This window comes from Littorina saxatilis, linkage group LG12 (genome assembly GCF_037325665.1).
Source record: "Littorina saxatilis isolate snail1 linkage group LG12, US_GU_Lsax_2.0, whole genome shotgun sequence".
NCBI classification, from domain to species: domain Eukaryota; kingdom Metazoa; phylum Mollusca; class Gastropoda; order Littorinimorpha; family Littorinidae; genus Littorina; species Littorina saxatilis.
Genome location: NC_090256.1, coordinates 663,655 through 686,832, shown reverse-complemented (window position 1 = coordinate 686,832; position 23,178 = coordinate 663,655). Strand labels below are relative to the sequence as shown.

Genomic DNA, 23,178 nt, shown 5'->3' with positions numbered 1-23,178 from the left:
CCCTTTAAGACCCTCCTATTTAAGGTTTCCTCCTGTTTAAGACCTTTGGTGTTCAGACTTCTTGTTCATAACCTGTGTAAATGTACCTACATATTAGACTCTCACCATTGTAAGACGTGATGTTATCAGATTGTTTAAGGTCTTAACAGGGGGTTCCACTGTCCTTGTCAAGGCCCCGAAGCTCTGCGGGGCACTGGCAGGTACTGCGGGGCACTGGCAGGTACTGAGGCAGGTACCATTTTGAAGGTGAAAAACGCGATCGATCACTGTGGGGTTGAGTGATGCATTCCATGTTTCGTCCTCGCAAATGCTGTGCAAATTCTATCGGAAAACCATGTTCGTGTTTGTAAAATCGATATGTACCTGATGCATATATCTGATTTTCTCCTATCTGAATCAATAACTGTGGATTTTCTGTCTTGAAGCCGTCAATGGACCTTCTGTTTGTGTCTTACTTTGTTTAAACTGTCCCGCAGGCCAGCCAAGCTGCAGCGTGTTTAATTTCTCGTTCAAACAGTAAATTAACGGACCAGACCGAAGACACACTCGCAGCAAATGGTTATCAAATAGTCCTGATGCTTTGCTTGTTTGCAGAGGGTGGAGAATGTTTGTGAAATTCCTCTGTGACCTCCACTTTGTCGTAGAGGTCTTGCCAGCAGCAAACTGTCCTTACTGTCCTTCTATACATATAATAAAAGAGAGTGTCTGTCTGTGTGTCTGTCTGTCTGCCTGTGGTCGCCATACCTCTGAGATGGCAAGAGGCAGGAACAAGATAGTGTGCACGTACACTCCCTAGGTGCCGCAGATGTGCACCTGGGTTTTAGTTTCTTGATTCACTGTTTCCTTTCTCAGATTATGGACCTCCCATTTATTGAATACAGCCTATATGGTGCAAGACCAGTTCAGTGCCTACTGTTCACCTGTAGCAAGCACATCATGCCAGTGATATTAGAGACTCGCTGTTGCTCCTATGAGGGGAAGAAATGAAGAATGAAAAATTAACTGGACAGTTCCGGAAATTTCTAGAAGGTAAGGGAGATAACTCTTTTTTGTCTGTGGTCGCCATACCTCTGAGATGGCAAGAGGCAGGAACAAGATAGTGTGCACGTACACTCCCTAGGTGCCGCAGATGTGCACCTGGGTTTTAGTTTCTTGATTCATTGTTTCCTTTCTCAGATTATGGACCTCCCATTTATTGAATACAGCCTATATGGTGCAAGACCAGTTCAGTGCCTACTGTTCACCTGTAGCAAGCACATCATGCCAGTGATATTAGAGACTCGCTATTGCTCCTATGAGGGGAAGAAATGAAGAAAGAAAAATTAACTGGACAGTTCCGGAAATTTCTAGAAGGTAAGGGAGATAACTCTTTTTTTGTATCCAAACAAAGGAGGTAAAGCTAATGATAATGGGATAGCGAGCGTCTTAAATTGCTACAGGACTCCGCTTACTCCCGGGCGAAGCCGGGCTTAACTGCTAGTTAATAATACAAACAAAAGAAGCAGCAATTGAGGTCGAAATAGTTCCAGTATTTACTGACGTTTGAGACTGGACGTAAAACTAAGTTTGAAAATTTGCCACCATTGTAGCGTCAAAGTGAATGAACCTGCGTCAAGCAAAGCACAGATGCACTGGTAATCTATGACAGAACCACAGACGTACAGACTGACAAGCAGACACATTGGAAGACAGACTAGCAGACAGGCGGACAACCCTAGATAGAATTAAACTGAAGTTTTGTTTAAAATGAGAAGGTGTGGGCCATAGCCCAATCTTTCTGCAGACACACAGACAGACAGACAGACAGACACACAGACAGACAGACAGACACACAGACAGACAGACAGACAGACAGACACACAGACACACAGACAGACAGACAGACAGACACACAGACACACAGACACACAGACAGTCGGACGATAAAACTGACGAATGGAATATCCCAATCAAGAATCTTGATATTCTGGTATACAAAGACGAACTTACTGTGCATGTGCTATGTTCATGTCTAGTCACTGTTATTTCCATGCCGACAATTACCACAATCAGAGGAATGATAGTCGCTCTTTTTGTTTTCTTCAGGAAACCACCCCCGTTCTTTTGTCTTGTACAAATGAAATCGTGCATGTAATGGACGCCAATCACACGTGGATCAAAACTGGGTACATGGATTGTTGGAATGAATCGAACGGGTTGTCCTCCTTCTTTGTCAGATTCATTACTGCTATGCTAACTTAGTTGTTCTGTCCCCAGACTATTTGGGACATAATATGGTTATAAATAATAATAATGACAATAATAATTAACTTTTCTATAGCGCGAGTCCCATCAATTGGCTCCAGGCGCTTTACAAATTCATTATATGCTATGATATCAATTGTTGCTATCCTTTTTATTTCGGGAAACCACCCACTCCCCTCCCGTTCTTTCGTCTTGCACAAACCAGCTTTGTACACGTAATTGAGGTCAATCACAAGTGGTTCAAAACTGGGTACATCATTTTTTTTGGTAATGAATTGGGTTGTCCTCGTTCTTTGTCAGAGCTATTCTCTTCAGGAACAGACCGCTGTTCTCGTTCCCAAATCAAATCGTGCACGTACAATATAGTCATAGCACGAACGCTTATAAAACTTGAAACGCACAATTTTTGGAATGAATTCAGTTGTCCTGCTCCACCCATCGGAGGATCAGAGAGACGGCTGTTTCCGCCCGTACTTGCAATCAGCTGTTAAAATGATGACAGGGGGTGATCTGCAGGTGTCCGTGTGCCCGGAGGTTTCCATCACTAATGAATATTACAGCTGTTCTAACACTGTAGTGAACAGGCTACGGTAGCGAGTCCTTTCTTGCATAAGCTATGGCTGCTTCTCAACAGTCTTGTTCGCTTTTGTTGTTGAACTCTGTTATGTTTTGACCTGCCATTTCTTATACAAATGATGGCGTTTCCGCCTCATTTGCTACACATTCTGAACTTTCTAACAAAAGAAAGAAAAAGTTGTGAGAACTTGAAAGAAGGTGAATGTACTGTAATCTGTTCGACTAAGAAAGTCGGAAGATCAAAAAGACAAAATATGTCCTGCATAAACCTCAAGTAGTGGCATGGTATGATTTTGTTCATTGATGAACTGTCTGGTTATTCAGAGAAACAACTTACAATGCCTTTTTCGTAAAGGAATGAACAGATAACTTTTGTAGAGTAAAGAACCACACCCAGTGTACCTCTATAAACACACCCAGTGTACCTCTATAAACACACCCAGTGTACCTCTATAAACACACCCAGTGTACCTCTATAAACACACCCAGTGTACCTCTATAAACACACCCAGTGTACCTCTATAAACACAGTTCTTGGGCTCAAAATGTTTTTGTTTTTTTTAAAGAAGAAGAAACAAGTCGCGTAAGGCGAAAATACAACATTTAGTCAAGCTCAGTCGAACTCACAGAATGAAACTGAACGCATTGCATTTTTTCCGCAAGACCGTACACTCGTAGCATCGTCTGTCCACCGCTTGTGGCAAAGGCAGTGAAATTAACAATCCAGAAAAGCGCGGTAGCGGTTGCGCTGAGGAGGATAGCACGCTTTTCTATATCTCTATTCTGTTTAACTTTCTGAACGTGTTTTTAATCCAATCATATCATATCTATATGTTTTTGGAATCAGGAACGGACAAGGAATAAGATGAAATTGTTTTTAAATCGATTTCGGAAATTTTATTTTAATCATAATTTTTATATTTTTAATTTTCAGAGCTTGTTTTTAATCCGAATATAACATATTTATATGTTTTTGGAATCAGAAAATGATGAAGAATAAGATAAACGTAATTTTGGATCGTTTTATACAAAAATAATTTTAATTACAATTTTCAGGTTATTAAGGACCAAAGTCATTAATTAATTTTTAAGCCTCCAAGCTGAAATGCAATACCAAAGTCCGGCCTTCGTCGAAGATTGCTTGGCCAAAATTTCAATCAATTTTATTGAAAAATGAGGGTGTGACAGTGCTGCCTCAACTTTTACAAAATGCCGGATACGACGTCATCAAAGACATTTATCGAAAAAATGAAAAGACCTCTGGGGATATCATACCCAGGAACTCTCATGAACAATTTCATAAAGATTTGTCCAGTAATTTACTCTGAATCGCTCAACACACACAGACACACACACACACACACATATACACCACGACCCTCGTCTCGATTCCCCCTCTATGTTAAAAAAAGAAAATGAAATTGAAAATAAAATTCGAGCGCAAAAAAATGTGCGGGTGCACCACGCAAACACACGCCATGTGTTCGCAGAAATAAAGAATCCCAAGAACCAGATGACAATGGATTATTTTTATGGATTTTTTCAGGCATTTGCCCTGCTGCTATTTTGAGAACTGAAGCTTTTGGTTTCCTCTCCGTGTAAATCTGCTGTGGGTTGACATTTGGACCCATCTCGTCTTTCTCTTTCTCGCCACATGTTGCACTAAAGCATCGACATATGGACCGAATGACGGCGTGGAATCTCCTGGCTTTATTACCGTGGGATATCAGTGTCACGTGGCTAATTACCATGTGGCTGAGTTTACGATGGGCTTATGGAAGGCAGTCCTTGTCATGAATGAGGGTGATTTTCGTTGAACTTTTGCAATTTGTGCAACTTTTAGCTTTGTTTTTTTTCTTTTACTTTTTGTTTATCCCCCCCCCATGTGTATGTGTACGTGTGTGTGTGTGTGTGTGAGTGTGTGTGTGTGTGTGTGCGTGCGTGCTTGCGTGTGTGTGTGTGTGTGTGAGTGTGTGTGTGTGGTGTTGTTGCTAGGTTTTTTTCGGGTGGGGGTGGCGGGCGGAGGGTTCACACCTGTTTTGAGAACTTAATTAATTCAATGCTGAGGTGCGAAAAATAACTTAGTAACACCAACCTACGCCCATTCCTGTTACTGAATACATAGGAACTGGCGTATAGACGTTGCATTCTGATCGACATGACACCTTTCTGGTATACATGATGTTCACTCATGCAGCTCCATATAGCTGATCCATATATAGCTGATCCATATAGCTGATCCATATAACTGATCCATATAGCTGATCCATAGAGCTGACTCCTGATGACTGCTGTTATGCTAGCCTGATTCGATGCAAAGTCTTTGATCCGTGTATTGCCATTCTCGTGGTATTGACACTGTGGACACGGGCAGTGAGTGCCGACACTGTTCAATTCCTCAGCTGAACCGATCTGTGTTTGTTGGTGCTACCGGGATATGGATATTGAATTCCCTGAGCCTTAGCTTAGACTCTAACACAATGAAAAGAATACAATACGATCAAATGTATAGCGGTACAATAATATACGCTACAAGACACTAGACAATACAATCCATTATATTACAATGCGGGAATTTCTGTAAAAATAAGTTGCAATCCAATACACAAACACAACATGAGTTACAAAAGTAGGGACAGATCATCATCATCATCATCATCATCATCATCATCATCATCATCATCATCATCATCATCATCATCATCATCATCATCATCATCATCATCAACTTCAGCAACATCAACAACATCAGCAACATTAACAACATACTACTACAACAATCACTCTTAATTTTTGTCACGTCCTCTCAGGGATGAAAACACTGACATAAGGCGGTCACCTTTTGCGAGGTAACCTCACAATATCAGGCATTTCCAGAATACCCAGACTAGTCTTTCGATCGCTGCTTATTCATAGATCCATACGTTTGTGCTTACAATGTAATCATTCCACTGACTTTCCCAGCCATAACCCTATCTTTCGCTTTGTGCTTACAATGTAATCATTCCACTGACTTTCCCAGCCATAACCCTATCTTTCGCTTTGTGCTTACAATGTAATCATTCCACTGACTTTCCCAGCCATAACCCTATCTTTCGCTTTGTGCTTACAATGTAATCATTCCACTGACTTTCCCAGCCATAACCCTATCTTTCGCTTTGTGCTTACAATGTAATCATTCCACTGACTTTCCCAGCCATAACCCTATCTTTCGCTTTGTGCTTACAATGTAATCATTCCACTGACTCTCCCAGCCATAACCCTATCTTTCGCTTTGTGCTTACAATGTAATCATTCCACTGACTTTCCCAGCCATAACCCTATCTTTCGCTTTGTGCTTACAATGTAATCATTCCACTGACTCTCCCAGCCATAACCCTATCTTTCGCTTTGTGCTTACAATGTAATCATTCCACTGACTTTCCCAGCCATAACCCTATCTTTCGCTTTGTGCTTACAATGTAATCATTCCACTGACTCTCCCAGCCATAACCCTATCTTTCGCTTTGTGCTTACAATGTAATCATTCCACTGACTTTCCCAGCCATAACCCTATCTTTCGCTTTGTGCTTACAATGTAATCATTCCACTGACTTTCCCAGCCATAACCCTATCTTTCGCTTTGTGCTTACAATGTAATCATTCCACTGACTTTCCCAGCCATAACCCTATCTTTCGCTTTGTGCTTACAATGTAATCATTCCACTGACTCTCCCAGCCATAACCCTATCTTTCGCTTTGTGCTTACAATGTAATCATTCCACTGACTTTCCCAGCCATAACCCTATCTTTCGCTTTGTGCTTACAATGTAATCATTCCACTGACTTTCCCAGCCATAACCCTATCTTTCGCGCAGCACGTGCTGTCACTAGTGGTTAGGTCACTGGAGCTTGATAGTTCGCAGCGCCCAGTCGCTCATGCCGAAACCATCATTTTCTGATCCACGCGGACTACTGCTGGCGGCTTTTGCCTCTACTTGTCTACTTGTCTACTTGTCTACTTGAAGGCTAATGCTTGGGCTGAAGGCGTCTGAATACTACCCGGGAGCTTTGGGTATCATATCCCTGGGGTCGTCGGCTTGTAAAGAGTTGTCTTGAGAAGTGAGCCAGATTGTGATGGGATTACAGAACATGCATGAGTAATATGGTTACACACGATGATCCCGCGAAAGGATTGCTATAATCATACAATCTGCACAATATTGAACAACAAGTTTGGTTCATGAGGCTGTGTTGTGCTATAATCATACAATCTGCACAATATTGAACAACAAGTTTGGTTCATGAGGCTGTGTTGTGCTATAATCATACAATCTGCACAATATTGAACAACAAGTTTGGTTCATGAGGCTGTGTTGTGCTATAATCATACAATCTGCACAATATTGAACAACAAGTTTGGTTCATGAGGCTGTGTTGTGCTATAATCATACAATCTGCACAATATTGAACAACAAGCTTGGTTCATGAGGCTGTGTTGTGCTATAATCATACAATCTGCACAATATAGAACAACAAGTTTGGTTCATGAGGCTGTGTTGTGCTATAATCATACAATCTGCACAATATTGAACAACAAGCTTAGTTCATGAGGCTGTGTTGTGCTATAATCATACAATCTGCACAATATTGAACAACAAGTTTGGTTCATGAGGCTGTGTTGTGCTATAATCATACAATCTGCACAATATTGAACAACAAGTTTGGTTCATGAGGCTGTGTTGTGCTATAATCATACAATCTGCACAATATTGAACAACAAGTTTGGTTCATGAGGCTGTGTTGGGGAGTATGGTGGGGTAATGTTATACTGCAGCCTTCTTTTGTACTGTGGTACCTGTGATACATGTGGTACCTGTGATGCCTGTGGTACCTGTGATACCTGTGGTACCTGTGATAAAATGACACCCCTAGAACCAGCCCTGAGTGTCCCTGCATTGCAGGTGACCTGTCGTGACAGGTAGACAGTGGTGACAGGTAGACAGTGGTGACAGGTAGACAGTGGTGACAGGTAGACAGTGGTGACAGGTAGACAGTGGTGACAGGTAGACAGTGGTGACAGGTAGACAGTGGTGACAGGTAGACAGTGGTGACAGGTAGACAGTGGTGACAGGGAGACAGTGGTGACAGGGAGACAGTGGTGACAGGGAGACAGTGGTGACAGGTAGACAGTGGTGACAGGGAGACAGTGGTGACAGGGAGACAGTGGTGACAGGGAGACAGTGGTGACAGGTAGACAGTGGTGACAGGGAGACAGTGGTGACAGGTAGACAGTGGTGACAGGGAGACAGTGGTGACAGGGAGACAGTGGTGACAGGTAGACAGTGGTGACAGGGAGACAGTGGTGACAGGGAGACAGTGGTGACAGGGAGACAGTGGTGACAGGTAGACAGTGGTGACAGGGAGACAGTGGTGACAGGGAGACAGTGGTGACAGGTAGACAGTGGTGACAGGGAGACAGTGGTGACAGGTAGACAGTGGTGACAGGGAGACAGTGGTGACAGGTAGACAGTGGTGACAGGGAGACAGTGGTGACAGGGAGACAGTGGTGACAGGGAGACAGTGGTGACAGGGAGACAGTGGTGACAGGGAGACAGTGGTGACAGGTAGACAGTGGTGACAGGGAGACAGTGGTGACAGGTAGACAGTGGTGACAGGGAGACAGTGGTGACAGGGAGACAGTGGTGACAGGTAGACAGTGGTGACAGGTAGACAGTGGTGACAGGGAGACAGTGGTGACAGGTAGACAGTGGTGACAGGTAGACAGTGGTGACAGGTAGACAGTGGTGACAGGTAGACAGTGGTGACAGGGAGACAGTGGTGACAGGGAGACAGTGGTGACAGGTAGACAGTGGTGACAGGTAGACAGTGGTGACAGGGAGACAGTGGTGACAGGGAGACAGTGGTGACAGGTAGACAGTGGTGACAGGTAGACAGTGGTGACAGTGGTGACAGGGAGACAGTGGTGACAGGGAGACAGTGGTGACAGGTAGACAGTGGTGACAGGTAGACAGTGGTGACAGGTAGACAGTGGTGACAGGGAGACAGTGGTGACAGGGAGACAGTGGTGACAGGTAGACAGTGGTGACAGGTAGACAGTGGTGACAGGTAGACAGTGGTGACAGGGAGACAGTGGTGACAGGTAGACAGTGGTGACAGGGAGACAGTGATGACAGGTAGACAGTGGTGACAGGTAGACAGTGGTGACAGGTAGACAGTGGTGACAGGGAGACAGTGGTGACAGGTAGACAGTGGTGACAGGGAGACAGTGGTGACAGGGAGACAGTGGTGACAGGGAGACAGTGGTGACAGGTAGACAGTGGTGACAGGGAGACAGTGGTGACAGGGAGACAGTGGTGACAGGGAGACAGTGGTGACAGGGAGACAGTGGTGACAGGGAGACAGTGGTGACAGGGAGACAGTGGTGACAGGGAGACAGTGGTGACAGGGAGACAGTGGTGACAGGTAGACAGTGGTGACAGGGAGACAGTGGTGACAGGGAGACAGTGGTGACAGGGAGACAGTGGTGACAGGGAGACAGTGGTGACAGGTAGACAGTGGTGACAGGTAGACAGTGGTGACAGGTAGACAGTGGTGACAGGGAGACAGTGGTGACAGGGAGACAGTGGTGACAGGGAGACAGTGGTGACAGGGAGACAGTGGTGACAGGTAGACAGTGGTGACAGGGAGACAGTGGTGACAGGGAGACAGTGGTGACAGGGAGACAGTGGTGACAGGGAGACAGTGGTGACAGGTAGACAGTGGTGACAGGTAGACAGTGGTGACAGGGAGACAGTGGTGACAGGTAGACAGTGGTGACAGGTAGACAGTGGTGACAGGTAGACAGTGGTGACAGGTAGACAGTGGTGACAGGTAGACAGTGGTGACAGGTAGACAGTGGTGAAGTTAACAAACAATGGGGATCAAATAACCAAAGGGAAGTAATCGCTCAATGCATACAACATGTGTAATGGAGTAAGCGAGAGTTGTACGGAACCATTCTCCTGGCACCTGTGAGAATAACAAGCATTGAAATGAACAAGCGACTTTCATCCTCCTAAAAGGATGATCGCCGCAAGCTCATAATAAGTTCATCATTCTCCAAGGCACTCTCACTAACGCTTACGCACAAAGTCAACACAAGAACCAGCTCTAACTCTCGCTTACTCCATTACACGTGTCGTATGCATTTAGAGCGCTTACGTCCCTTGCGTTATTTATCTCTAAATAGCTCTGCCTCATTTCCTTTAAAACAATGGGGAAACAAAAGGAGTTCTTTCCTGGGAAGTGTCCTAACTCTCATACACCCAGTGTCTGACCTGTCTGAAAACACCTCCGCGTGGAGCGGTTTTGCTGCCCGCCCAGTGAAGATAAAGAGAGAAAATGTTCTCTGCTCGCGCGGCAGCAAGCAGGATGTCTCTGAACTCAGAGCATCGCATTGAAGAAGAGAGCCTCACATTGCAATACCACTGTGTGGCAGGAAGAGCATGTCCTTCCTGTGACGGAAGACCAGTCTTTTGAAGGCAGGAACAAAGAGCAGGCGTTAACAAGGAACTTGTGTTTAGTTCTAAATTGAGTGTGTCAGATAGGATGTCAATGAGCTATTATACTTGGCTTGATCCGGTTCATCAGCTAGGTCATGACATTATATATTTAAGATGTCAATGAGCTATTATACTTGGCTTGATCCGGTTCATCAGCTAGGTCATGACATTATATATTTAAGATGTTAAAGCTACCGTCCTTCCAGGCACACACGATGGTGTAAATGATACAATGTACCACCACAGACTTATAATGTTCTAGGTTTTCACAAAGTATGAGAGCACCCATCAGTTTGGACATACACCAACAGCCTGTCTGCTTCCTGTCTGAAGATCAATAGCGTGGGTGCATAATGGGTACATTGTGGGTGCATTATGTACATTGTCGGATTTCTTTGTTGAATCACTTCAGCATATTGATGAAAGTGTCACTTGTGAAATGAGTTCGGCCACAGATTCTCACTTTACACAGGAAGAAGACCAGCAGGGGCTGTTGATTATTCCCAGGGGCGGATTAGGGGGGGGGGGGGGTTACAGGGGTTCCATACCCCCCCCCCCCCCACCCGGCTGTAAAAAAAAAAGATTTAATACTAACTTTAAAAGACAAATGAGTGGATGCTAACACCAGTTGATCATGTTTAAAATCAAGGATAAGCCATAAATTGTTCATAAAATAGCTAAAACTCTTCAGCTTCAGGGGGGCTTTGCCCCTGTACCCCACCAGGGGTCTACCCCTGGACCCCAAGTTGTAACCCCCCCCCCCCCCTCTCGCTTAACGCTCCGCGCCTGATTCCCACATGTTCAAGTTAGAGGATGCTCTCAACCTGTGTACAATCGTTTGACACATTTGTCATGGTGGACATGATTAAACATGAAAAGGATTGTGTACAATACTTTAACACATTTGTCATGGTGGACATGATTAAACATGAAAAGGAATGTGTACAATACTTTAACACATTTGTCATGGTGGACATGATTAAACATGAAAAGGAATGTGTACAATACTTTAACACATTTGTCATGGTGGACATGATTAAACATGAAAAGGAATGTGTACAATACTTTAACACATTTGTCATGGTGGACATGATTAAACATGAAAAGGAATGTGTACTATCCTTTAACACATTTGTCATGGTGGACATGATTAAACATGAAAAGGAATGTACATTTCAGGCCTACTTGTGATAAGGTTTGGCAAGGTTAGAGTGTGTTAACTGTTATGAATAATGTTGCTGCCTTGCCCCGAGGAACGACCACACGGTTGTTTAACACTCAGTGTTTTGTTTTGCAGGTCGTACTGTCATGAGGTGATCCGGCCCAGCTCTGGTCAAACATTTACACCTTAGCGAGGGAAGCGGTTGACAATAAAAATGAAGATCAAGGCAACTTCAGCCGTGACTGTGGTCGCGTTAGTTCTGTTGTGTGTCTCTGATGTCTTTGCCAGAAAAGGCAAAAAGAATAGAAAACGTGAGTACACTCTTTAGTTGTCTGTCTGTTGGTCATTCAGTCTGTGGTGTGTGTGTGTGGGGGGGGGGGAGGGGTGTCTGTGTGCGCGCGTGTATTTGTTTAATATTAAAGATAAGTCTACCTTTCCAGTGGTTGATCTGATTGTGCATATCGCCAAACGTTTAGAATCACTGTCCCTCCTTTAGTTAACAATATACTCATAAAAACAAAACAAAATAGAAAAAGAGAGAGCAGTCAGGGTGGTGTTCACGAACAAGTGGGGAACTGGGTTGGAGTCAGACGCGTGGTGTTCACGAACAAGTGGGGAACTGGGTTGGAGTCAGACGCGTGGTGTTCACGAACAAGTGGGGAACTGGGTTGGAGTCAGACGCGTGGTGTTCACGAACAAGTGGGGAACTGGGTTGGAGTCAGACGCGTGGTGTTCACGAACAAGTGGGGAACTGGGTTGGAGTCAGACGCGTGGTGTTCACGAACAAGTGGGGAACTGGGTTGGAGTCAGACGCGTGGTGTTCACGAACAAGTGGGGAACTGGGTTGGAGTCAGACGCGTGGTGTTCACGAACAAGTGGGGAACTGGGTTGGAGTCAGACGCGTGGTGTTCACGAACAAGTGGGGAACTGGGTTGGAGTCAGACGCGTGGTGTTCACGAACAATCGGGGAACTGGGTTGGAGTCAGACGCGTGGTGTTCACGAACAAGTGGGGAACTGGGTTGGAGTCAGACGCGTGGTCAGATTAATTCAAATTGAGATCTGCTTGAGATTTGAACCTAGTGCTTGGGTCCTATCCGGTTGGGTACTTTCTCTGGCACACCACCCCTGTTCTGCATGCGTGATTTTCATTTCTGCCCATGTGACCGATTGCAGAGCTGCCTTCATCCCCACAGTGGAAATCAGGTTCGGACCCAGGCAAGGATGAGAGGTTCGCATCCGAAAACGAAGGCAAATCAGTGAAACTTGACTGCCGGGCCAAAGGCAAACCCACGCCCAAGGTCGAATGGTACAAAAACGGCCAAGTGATTGGCGACGACAACGACAGAGTGGAGGTGAGACTGAGTGACAACATCATTATCTTCTGTGTCGAGGGTTTTGTGAAATGTGACAGCTTTGACTGACGTTCATTTAAAAATAAAATGACGTTGAGGTTAGTGACCAGGGGGGGGGGGAGAGAGAGAGAAAGAGAGAGAGAGAGAGAGAGAGAGAGAGAGAGAGAGAGAGAGAGAGAGAGAGAGAGAGAGAGAGAGAGAGAGAGAGAGAGAGAGAGAGAGAGAAACTGAAACTGAACTTTATTACCAAAGGATAGAGGTTTTAGGCAAAGCCTAATCTTACAACCTGTCCCTTATACAAACACTTAATACAGACGCACATAATATAGATAGTAAAATTGACAAGGTTATTGTTACTTACAGACGTATATAATGTAAATAGTAATAAGAAAAGGGTTATGGTTTTGTATACACATTCAAAAATGGGAAAAACATGTAGTGTGGAAATTGCAGCATTGTTGCAATAATGCATTGCATATAAACATCCAAAACAACTAATAACAAAAGGAAAAAAAACAAATGTGGGGAGGAATTGTCCCAATCATTCGCATGTATATCATTATCAATACTTACACATAAAGAACAAGAGAGAGAGAGAGAGAGTGAGAGATGGATCGATGGATCGATGGATGGATGGATGATTGGATGGGTGTTTTATTGTACTAATCAATGAGCTGATTTTGACAATTTTCAGACAAATGAAATTGGTGCATAAAACGAAATTAATAAGGGTGAGATACATTGGACTTTAAACATAGTCTACACATGCAAATAAGTGAGGCAAAATAAAGAAAGAGCTTGCCAAATGTTGAGACATAATCATGAAAACATAGCTTGGAAAGATATATAACATTGTCAAACGACACCAAGACACATACACAGATATACACGTACGGACACGGACACACACACACACACACACACACACACACACACACACACATACATACACACACACACACACACACACACACACACACACACACACACACCTACACACACACACACACACACACCTACACACACACACACACACACACACACATACACACACACACAGATACACACGTGTGTGGGCACACACACAGCAAATTATATGCAAATATACACATTTGAAGCAGTCATTAAATGCATACAACAAATGCATGAAACTATTACAGTAGGTATCATATGCTTGATAGCAAAAGCACACACACACACACACACACACACACACACACACACACACACACACACACACGCGCACGCACGCACGCACGCACGCACGTAAATACATAAACATACATACATACACGCACGCACGCACGCACGCACGCACACACACACACACCACGCACACACACACACACACACACACCAATTAACGCACACATTTTCCGAGATGAAATGCATAATAAGAAGAGGTTGTAACATGCCAGGGAGTTCACGTTTACGGCACCTTCAAGTCAATCTCTTGTTACGGGGAATGCATCAATGATTCCAGAGCATGATATATATGTTCGTACAGGGAACGCGAGAATCACGTGAGCGGTTCGTTTTCTGCAAGTCTTTTTTTGTCGCATTCGTGAGGCCAAGAACAGACCTGTACTTTGCAAAGGATACAAGCTGATCCTCCACCGTACAAGTGAGCAAATATCGTAAACAGTCTTCGTCTGAAAAATACTGTATTCTGCCAATATATCTCTGCCTAATGCCATCGTAAGTGGGGCAATAAAAAACGACATGGCTTTCGTCTTCAGCCAGTATCCGGGCAGAAAGGACAGTCACGACTGGTGTCAGAGTGAGAGTAACGATGTCGATGGGCGTTGAATGGGGAGACCCCCAGTCTAAATCTGGACAAAGCAACTTTATAAAGGCTCACATAAATCATGTCCAGGTACTCTTCGTGCCCAATACAACTTTTGAAACTGTGGTAAAAGTCAAGGCGTGTACTTTCTGCCAGACGTGTAAACCATTCCTGTGAAAACTGGTGTCTCATTGTCTCCTTCAGGTCTCCCAGAAACGACTTTTCATCTGCCACCCCAGCACACAACCAAACGAAACCATATCCAGACTTGCACAAAAGGTCTTTGACATACACACATGTGTGACCCAGTTTGTTTGCCCTCTGTCGTGATTGTTCAAAAGAGACAGGTAAGCCATCTTTGAGAGTCGAGAGCATGGTTGTTTTAACAGCCGAAACCAGTATTGCACACATTTTGCAGCAGCATCAACGTAAAGTGGATATCTTCCTAGCTCGCCGTATATCGTATCGTTGGGGGTCGACGGGGGTACGTTTATAAACAACTTACAGGCAAAGAGGTGAACTTTCTCAATCTGTTTATTGTTCTGGTGGCCCCATATTTCTGCTGCATACAATAATGATGGAACGATCTGTGTATCGAACAACTTAAAGAATACAGCGCACGAATGACACCCATTGGTTTTAAGGGCCTTGAGAATTTCAATAGTGCCTTTCTTCGCCCTGCATACGAAGTCCTCAGTACCAATTTTATAACTTAGCATTGTTGAAAAGTTTAGTCCCAGGTACTTGTATTTTCCAACAACCTCCACTTTCTCATTTCCCAAAGTCCATTTTTCCCTTGCTGACAGGTGGCCACCTTTGCGAAAAACTACCACCTTGGTCTTTTCAGTGTTTACTTTTAGTCCTAGTCTTTGAGAGGACTCGAAGAGAAGGTTTAACTGGTTCTGACGATCCCATACTGTGGAGGACAACAACGCCAAGTCATCCGCGAACAGCATTAAGAAGATCTCGATCTGGTTTGGCAGAAGCTGAATACCATGATTTCCTTTAGTCATGACATCATTAGCTAACTCGTTTATAAAGTACGTGAATAAAATTGGACTGCAAATACAACCCTGTTTTAAGCCCTGGAGGCTGCTGAAGTAGTCTGAAATGTCTCCACTACTGATGCATCGCACACATGCCTTGATGCTAGCATACATACTCTGCAGCACGTTAAGCATTTTACCTCTAATTCCTGTCTTTGAGAGTACTGATCAAAGTAGTGTATGGTTGACTGTATCAAATGCTTTGTGCGTCAGTGATAACGCTATTGGTTTCTGCCCATTCAGTCAGTCTAGCATTTAAATCCGATGTGAGAGAGAGAGAGAGAGAGAGAGAGAGAGAGAGAGAGAGACAGAGAGAGAGAGATAGACAGACAGACACAGACAGACAGACAGACAGACAGACAGACAGGTACGGTCATAGTGGAAAGAAAAGGCATCTCATAGAGAAGTAACTCTGAAGAGAACTCTTTACAGTTGATGGAATTGGTCATTTCCTGTCAAGTGTTTTGATGTCACTCACAGTAACACCATTGTGGATTTGTACAAAAAATACCTCGGAACTAGAGTGGCATTCTGTGGGACACTGAGCAACAAAACTGCCTTTGTGCTGCCACAGCTGGACGTTTTCGTTTAAAACAGAGTATGTCCAATGAGAAATTGCCGGGAGATATATATGGTTAAGATTTGCTTTTTATGACACACCTCTTGCGGGAACAACAACACAATGTTCTTGACAGCATCTTTTAAAGATACCATCCTTCTCGTGTAAGCAATCATGTTGACCACCACAGATGGGTTAATGGTTGTTAAACACGTCATGCCAACATTCTACTTTCTGTTGGGTTAATTTTGTTGGTGACACCTGTGTCAATTTGCTCAAGTGATTCAACAACGAAAGTCTTACTCTGCACATAATTCAGCCACACTACTGATTTTTGATATGTTAGAAGATCATTGTCAACTCTGTATTAAATCTGTGAGAAGAACAATGTCAACTCTGTTTTAAATCTGTTAGAAAAACAATGTCAACTCTGTTTTAAATCTGTTAGAAAAACAATGTCAACTCTGTTTTAAATCTGTTAGAAAAACAATGTCAACTTTGTTTTAAATCTGTTAGAAGAACAACGTCAACTCTGTTTTAAATCTGTTAGAAGAACAATGTCAACTCTGTTTTAAATCTGTAAGAAGGACAATGTCAACTCGTGTCTTTGGGTTATTAGTTCAAATGCAATGTGGGGCCCAAAGAAAAATGTCCATGTTTGTGTAAAGTCAAAATGGACATTTAAGTTTTCTTATCTTATCTTATCTTATCTTGTTTTAAATCTTTCACCATGTGATTTCAGTTTCAAAAGTTCAAGCTGACGATCAACAAGTTGATGGAGGAGGACAAGGGGAACTACACCTGCATCGTCAGCAACACCGAGGGCCAGCTGGAGTGGAACTTCTACGTGGATGTCATAGGTCAACAGTTGTTGTGGTGTTCGTTGTCATTCATGATTGTTTAAGGGCAGAGGGGTTGTCATTCATGATTGATTAAGGTCAGAGGGGTTGTCATTCATGATTGTTTAAGGGCAGAGGGGTTGTCATTCATGATTGTTTAAGGGCAGAGGAGTTGTCATTCATGATTGTTTAAGGGCAGAGGAGTTGTCATTCATGATTGTTTAAGGGCAGAGGAGTTGTCATTCATGATTGTTTAAGGGCAGAGGAGTTGTCATTCATGATTGTTTAAGGTCAGAGGGGTTGTCATTCATGATTGTTTAAGGGCAGAGGGGTTGTCATTCATGATTGATTAAGGGCAGAGGGGTTGTCATTCATGATTGTTTAAGGGCAGAGGGGTTGTCATTCATGATTGATTAAGGGCAGAGGGGTTGTCATTCATGATTGATTAAGGTCAGAGGGGTTGTCATTCATGATTGTTTAAGGGCAGAGGGGTTGTCATTCATGATTGTTTAAGGGCAGAGGGGTTGTCATTCATGATTGTTTAAGGGCAGAGGAGTTGTCATTCATGATTGTTTAAGGTCAGAGGGGTTGTCATTCATGATTGTTTAAGGGTAGAGGGGTTGTCATTCATGATTGATTAAGGGCAGAGGGGTTGTCATTCATGATTAAGGTCAGAGGGTTGTCTATAGAGAGCTTCTCAATTCTGTTATCAAGATCTGTGTTAAAAAAACAACTCAAAAAAATGTGTATTTGAAAAAAGTGTTTTTTACATGATTTTTGAATAAGAATTGACATCTTTGTGACTTTTGGAATAAAAAATTCAGTCTGCAGGAAGCATTGATCTTTAAGGGAACAAAAATGGGTTGGAAGATGTTTTACTTCAGAGAAACCACAGGTCTTAAAAGGGAGGGAGTCTTCAAATGGGAGTACATTTACACAGTTTATAAAAAGAAAAATGAAAAAGCAAGGTCTTAAAAAAAGGGGGGGGGGGGGGTCTTGAATTGGGGGTCTTGAATTGGGGGTCTTGAATTGGGGGTCTTGAATTGGGGGTCTTGAATTGGGGGTCTTGAATTGGGGGTCTTGAATTGGGGGTCTTGAATTGGGGGTCTTGAATTGGGGGTCTTGAATTGGGGGTCTTGACAGGAGGGTTCCACTGTGTACAGTAACGAAATGAAATGCAATGACAATGAAGACCAATCCGGTCATGTCCGCAGTGAGGATCTGGCCGCTTGTTGTGGAGGGGCCACAGAACAGGACCGTGATGGAAGGGGAGACGGTTAGCTTCAACTGCCGCGTGTCCAACGATCCAGATGCCACCATCCGCTGGCTGAAGCCCCAGCCGCAAGGCATGTACGGTGGGGGCGGCTCGGCCCTCTCTCCAAGCTATGGCACCAAGCCGGAGGTAAGATCAGAGCACACACACACACACACACACACACACACGCACACACGCTGCACACACACACACACGCACACACACATTGACGAGCTGTGGCATTGTGTGAGCCAGGCACCAACTTGTGATGCTTTTCTCTTCTTCTTTGTTCATGGGGTGAAACTCCCTTGTTTGCTCATATTTTTGCATGAGTGGATATTTACGTGTATGACTGTTTTTACCCCGCCATTCAGGCAGCCATACGCCGATTTCAGGGGAGTGATGGTTTTAATTTTGCAGGGCTCAAACGGTGTCAATACAGTGTCGATACAGTGTCGAAACAGTGTCGAAACAGTGTCGATACAGTGTCTATACAGTGTCGATACAGAGTCGTTACAGTGTGGAAACAGTGTCGTTACAGTGTCGATACAGAGTCGTTACAGTGTGGAAACAGTGTCGTTACAGTGTCGATACAGTGTCGATACAAGTGTAATTTAATGCACAAAGCACAACAATTACCTTTAAAGGCAAAGCCAGTCAAACTGATCCCTACGACACTGAGGATCATGTTACACATCATTATAACTGTGGTCTTATATCTTTGTACTCGGGACATTCATGATAGCATAATTATAACTGTGGTCTTATATCTTTGTACTCGGGACATTCATGATAGCATAATTATATGTTCTGTGAACCATGTCATTATTCTGGTCTCTCTTCGCTTTATGTCAACACCAAAGTACTTGGAAACACATAGGAATCAACAGAAATGTATGGAAGTTATTTCCCTTCTCCAGCTGTCACGTGGGCTAACATGACTGCTGCGTCATTCCGTTGTGCATATGTTTATTATTTGATCTGGGATTGTTGTCGTGATTGACCTTTAAATGGTTGATGAGTGTAATTGTGGGATTATGTGCCGCATATGTACGTTTGATGGATAAGGCTAAATAGTTTTGAGACGAGCAATTGTCTTGTCTTAGCCGCTAGGGTCGGTGTAACTTCGCATCAGTCTACATTTAGGTGAGGACAGATGTCCAGAACAGCCCGTTGGTGTTGCCTTGAATGGGGGTGCAGTGTTCGGTATAAAACTGAGGCGCATCAGCCGCGACTGTGCCTGGGCGGGTACACACTCTGCTCACAGCCCCTCACACAGCACTGTGAACATTCCCCCTCCGGCCTTCACCTCTCTCGACACCTGCACCCATCCTTGACCTTGGTCTCATGACTATACCAGATCAAAGTTAATAACATTTTAGTTGTTTAACTTCATTCATTTCTTTGTGATGTATTTTTGCCGAAATTAGAATTACAAGACAATAATTGTGTGCAGTTCCTGGACAACTCCGGAGATCCCGGGGTGCTGGGGCTGATGGACGTGACGGAGGAGGATGCCGGCGAGTACCGCTGTCTAGCCGGCAACGTCTGGGGCCTCAAGTACAGCTCCGCCTACCTCATTGTGCAAAAACGCACAACCACTACAGGTGAGGGTGTGTGAAATGGGGTGAGATGGAGTGTAAAAGTGTGTGTGTGTCTGTGTGTGTGTTGCCTTAAGTATTGTAGATCTTCACCTGAGCTTGTTTGAGTTAGGTTCATATATGAATCAGAATTGCTGTCTTTTTGTCAAACTCATAATTATGGATTCTATTGTAGAAATTCCATCTGAAACTAAAAATCGTTTTCAAAGCAAATATGGACCCAAAAAAACACACAAACGTGCGGATGTAATTAAGTAAATTAGTAATGTAGTTGCGTTCAGTGTATATATTTAAACATGTGACTCTCTCTTACCCACCTTTGCCTTTTTCTCTTTTGCATCATCCAGAATCTACAACAACAACAACAACAACAACAACAACAACCACCACAACAACTACAGCAGCACCAACGACGACAACAACACCGTATTTTTACAGCGCCTTCCCGGACTTCTACCCGCCAATGAAGACACAGTCACCCATCTTCCCCATGTTCACTTACGGTCTGGACCCGTACGAGACCACCAAGTCACCGAGACAAAACAAGAAGGACCGCAAAAAGGACCGTAAAAACCGCCGCAAGAACGACCGCCGACGCAAGCCCCCAAAGAACAGGAAAAACAAGGGGAGAGGAGAAACGTCAACCACCACCACCACCACCACCATCTCCCCATTCTTCATCGGAGACTCTTCCTCCACCACTACTGCCTACAACCCCTTCACCACCATCTGGAACTTTGACGGCGACGTGTACAACTATGACGACCCAGAACTGACGGACAATGGCAATAGCGTGGATAGTGGTGAATACGATGAAGCCACGGCGGAAGAGGAAGAGAGGGATGGAGTCAGCCTGTGGACCATCTACACCATCGTCGGCGCAATCGCCGGTGTGATTCTCCTCATCGGTCTGCTGGCCATTACTATTGCCGTCTGCTGTCGGAAGGACGGTGAACCCGTGTACAAGTCTACTCCAGTGTAACGTGAAATGCTAAAAGGCCTTCACCTGTGTTACGCGCACACCAGTGTATTGTGTTTGGCTCAAGAGTAATACAAGCCAATAAGTGACGTGGCAAATGAGCGTACTCAAGCTTCTCTGCTGACAAACTGATCTAAAGCAGCGCGAATTTGATATCACTGGACTTTGAATCAAACATTTATTGGATAGTTTTCAGCAGTCACAGTCTATGATGTCACTTGACACAGTACTTTAGGCATGTGTTCAACTGTGTTCAGAAATTGTCTCCAGATATGGTGCTTGGTGTCAGGCGTCTCCCTTTTGAGATGAGAAAGGTGGAAGTGCAAGGCCCAGACAACAATGATCAGCGTTGTCAGCCCTTGCCGTCCATGCTCATGCCTCTGATCAGCGTTGTCAGCCCTTGCCGTCCGTGCTCATGCCTCTCCGTCCATGCTCATGCCTCTGATCAGCGTTGTCAGCCCTTGCCGTCCGTGCTCATGCCTCTAGTCAGGTGTTTGTTGGGTTATATCATGTACCTGAAATGCAACACATCGGCTTGACAGTGTTGTGAGTGAGGTATATATGTCCTTTACATCTGGAGACTGAGTGCTATTGTGTGAGATACTCTTCATAGCCTTGAGGTATGATGCAAAATGGCACAGGTCTTGTGCAGTTTGTTGCATTTCTAATCAGCAAACTGACCTTTGTCTGATCTCACGAGTCTGTTCTGTACAGAGATGAGATGCAAAAAGGAGACACATGATACCATAACAACAATGATATCAATTTGGATCTGGTCTTTATTCTGTGTATGAACGACAGGTAACGATTTGGGGAAGATGCCTGCAGTCTTGCGTGGAGCTGTACTAGTGGTCACAGAGATACAAGTTGTATTTGAAGGTTGCATTTACTTTCAGAAGTATTGGCACCATAGTATGATTGTACTGATTTGCAGTCGTGAGGACAATTCTGCTTGCATCATGTCATGGCATGCATACGTACATTTTTTATTGGGGAAAGGAGACACCTTACTGTGTCGATTTGATGCAGAATAAAACAATCAGGATGTCACTGCAGGAGAATGTTTTTTGACGAACAACAGGATGTGCTTGGTTGTTTTGTTGAAAGTCTTGCAAATTATATCAAGGATGCTGAGTTTTATTAGTTTTTGCCACAGGAGGGCATTAAACAATTAACTGGTGTGGTAATGGTAATTCAGCAGTGACAATTATTGTTTATCGCCCATGCAAGCCGGTCACATTTTAAAGTTAACTTTTTTGTTTACTTTCCTGTGTCTCAGGAAAAACATTTAGTAAAAAAAACACCTAGTCAAACTTTTAAATCGCAATTAACAGTTACGTGTATTTCATGAGACATGTGAGGCTTTGAAGTCAAATCTTGACACGTCCCATTGTCAGAAGAAGTTTGACATCATCATCATCTGTGAAAGGCAGCCTATATTTTGTTATCCGTTACACAATTGATCAAAATCAGTAGCAGCTGGCTTTCACATTAAAACCTTCAGTTAAGCTGACTCGCACAAGTCAGCTTAGCTAAGTTTTGCTAACTTTTGTAATAGTTTTTAACATGTAATGTGAAATTATTAATAATTCTGAAATCAGAATCGTAAGCTTAACAATTAGAACAACAAGAAGGTCAACATTCTAGCCGTTAAAATCATAAAGTTTTAAATGAGCGGTCGATGTTTTACTTGTCTCTTTAACGGCTTACAGTTGTCCACAGTTGTCCACAGTTTCCTGTTTGTGAAAAGCCAGGTGTGTCACCAGAACAATGGAGTTTATCAGAACAAGGGCTTAATTGTGCCAAGAGCATAATCACAAGATCTGTGAAAGTGAATTATTTTTAAACTGTCAATCAGTGCAAAGAGAGTGTTATAAAACAATGTGATAAGGGTGAGCTTAGCAGTGCTAGATTTGGTGTTCAAAATGCACTAGTTAGACCAAACAAATTGATGCTTAGGTTCTTGATTTGGATTTGTTTTTCATGAGATGCTGTGGCTTGTTTATGTTGTTTGCCTGTGAGAGTTTTTTTTTATGTGTAATTGTTTGCAAATATATAGATCTAGATAGCAAGTCACAGTACACACCAAGCAGGGAAGACATACAAGAAATGATTTTAGTGCCAACTTGCGACAATTAAAATGTCTCTGAGTAGGTGTTAGTAATTTTTTTAATTTTTTTAATTTTGTATAGACAAATGATATTATTGACCACAGTTCAATATTTGTTTGGACA

At 43.6% G+C, this 23,178-nt stretch overlaps 1 protein-coding gene across 1 annotated transcript in view; it reads left to right on the top strand.

The window, feature by feature from the left end:
- The window catches only part of LOC138981011 (fibroblast growth factor receptor 4-like), a 91,596-nt gene extending 70,241 nt beyond the window's left edge, over window positions 1-21,355 (top strand). Inside the window, exons 3-8 of the mRNA XM_070353798.1 lie at window positions 11,662-11,837; window positions 12,701-12,879; window positions 17,013-17,130; window positions 18,324-18,511; window positions 19,821-19,971; window positions 20,313-21,355. Coding sequence (XP_070209899.1) covers window positions 11,741-11,837; window positions 12,701-12,879; window positions 17,013-17,130; window positions 18,324-18,511; window positions 19,821-19,971; window positions 20,313-20,947 — 1,368 coding nt within the window. The 5' untranslated portion in view covers window positions 11,662-11,740 and the 3' untranslated portion in view covers window positions 20,948-21,355. The remainder of the gene's footprint in view (window positions 1-11,661; window positions 11,838-12,700; window positions 12,880-17,012; window positions 17,131-18,323; window positions 18,512-19,820; window positions 19,972-20,312) is intronic.
- The last annotated feature ends 1,823 nt before the right edge of the window (window positions 21,356-23,178 follow it).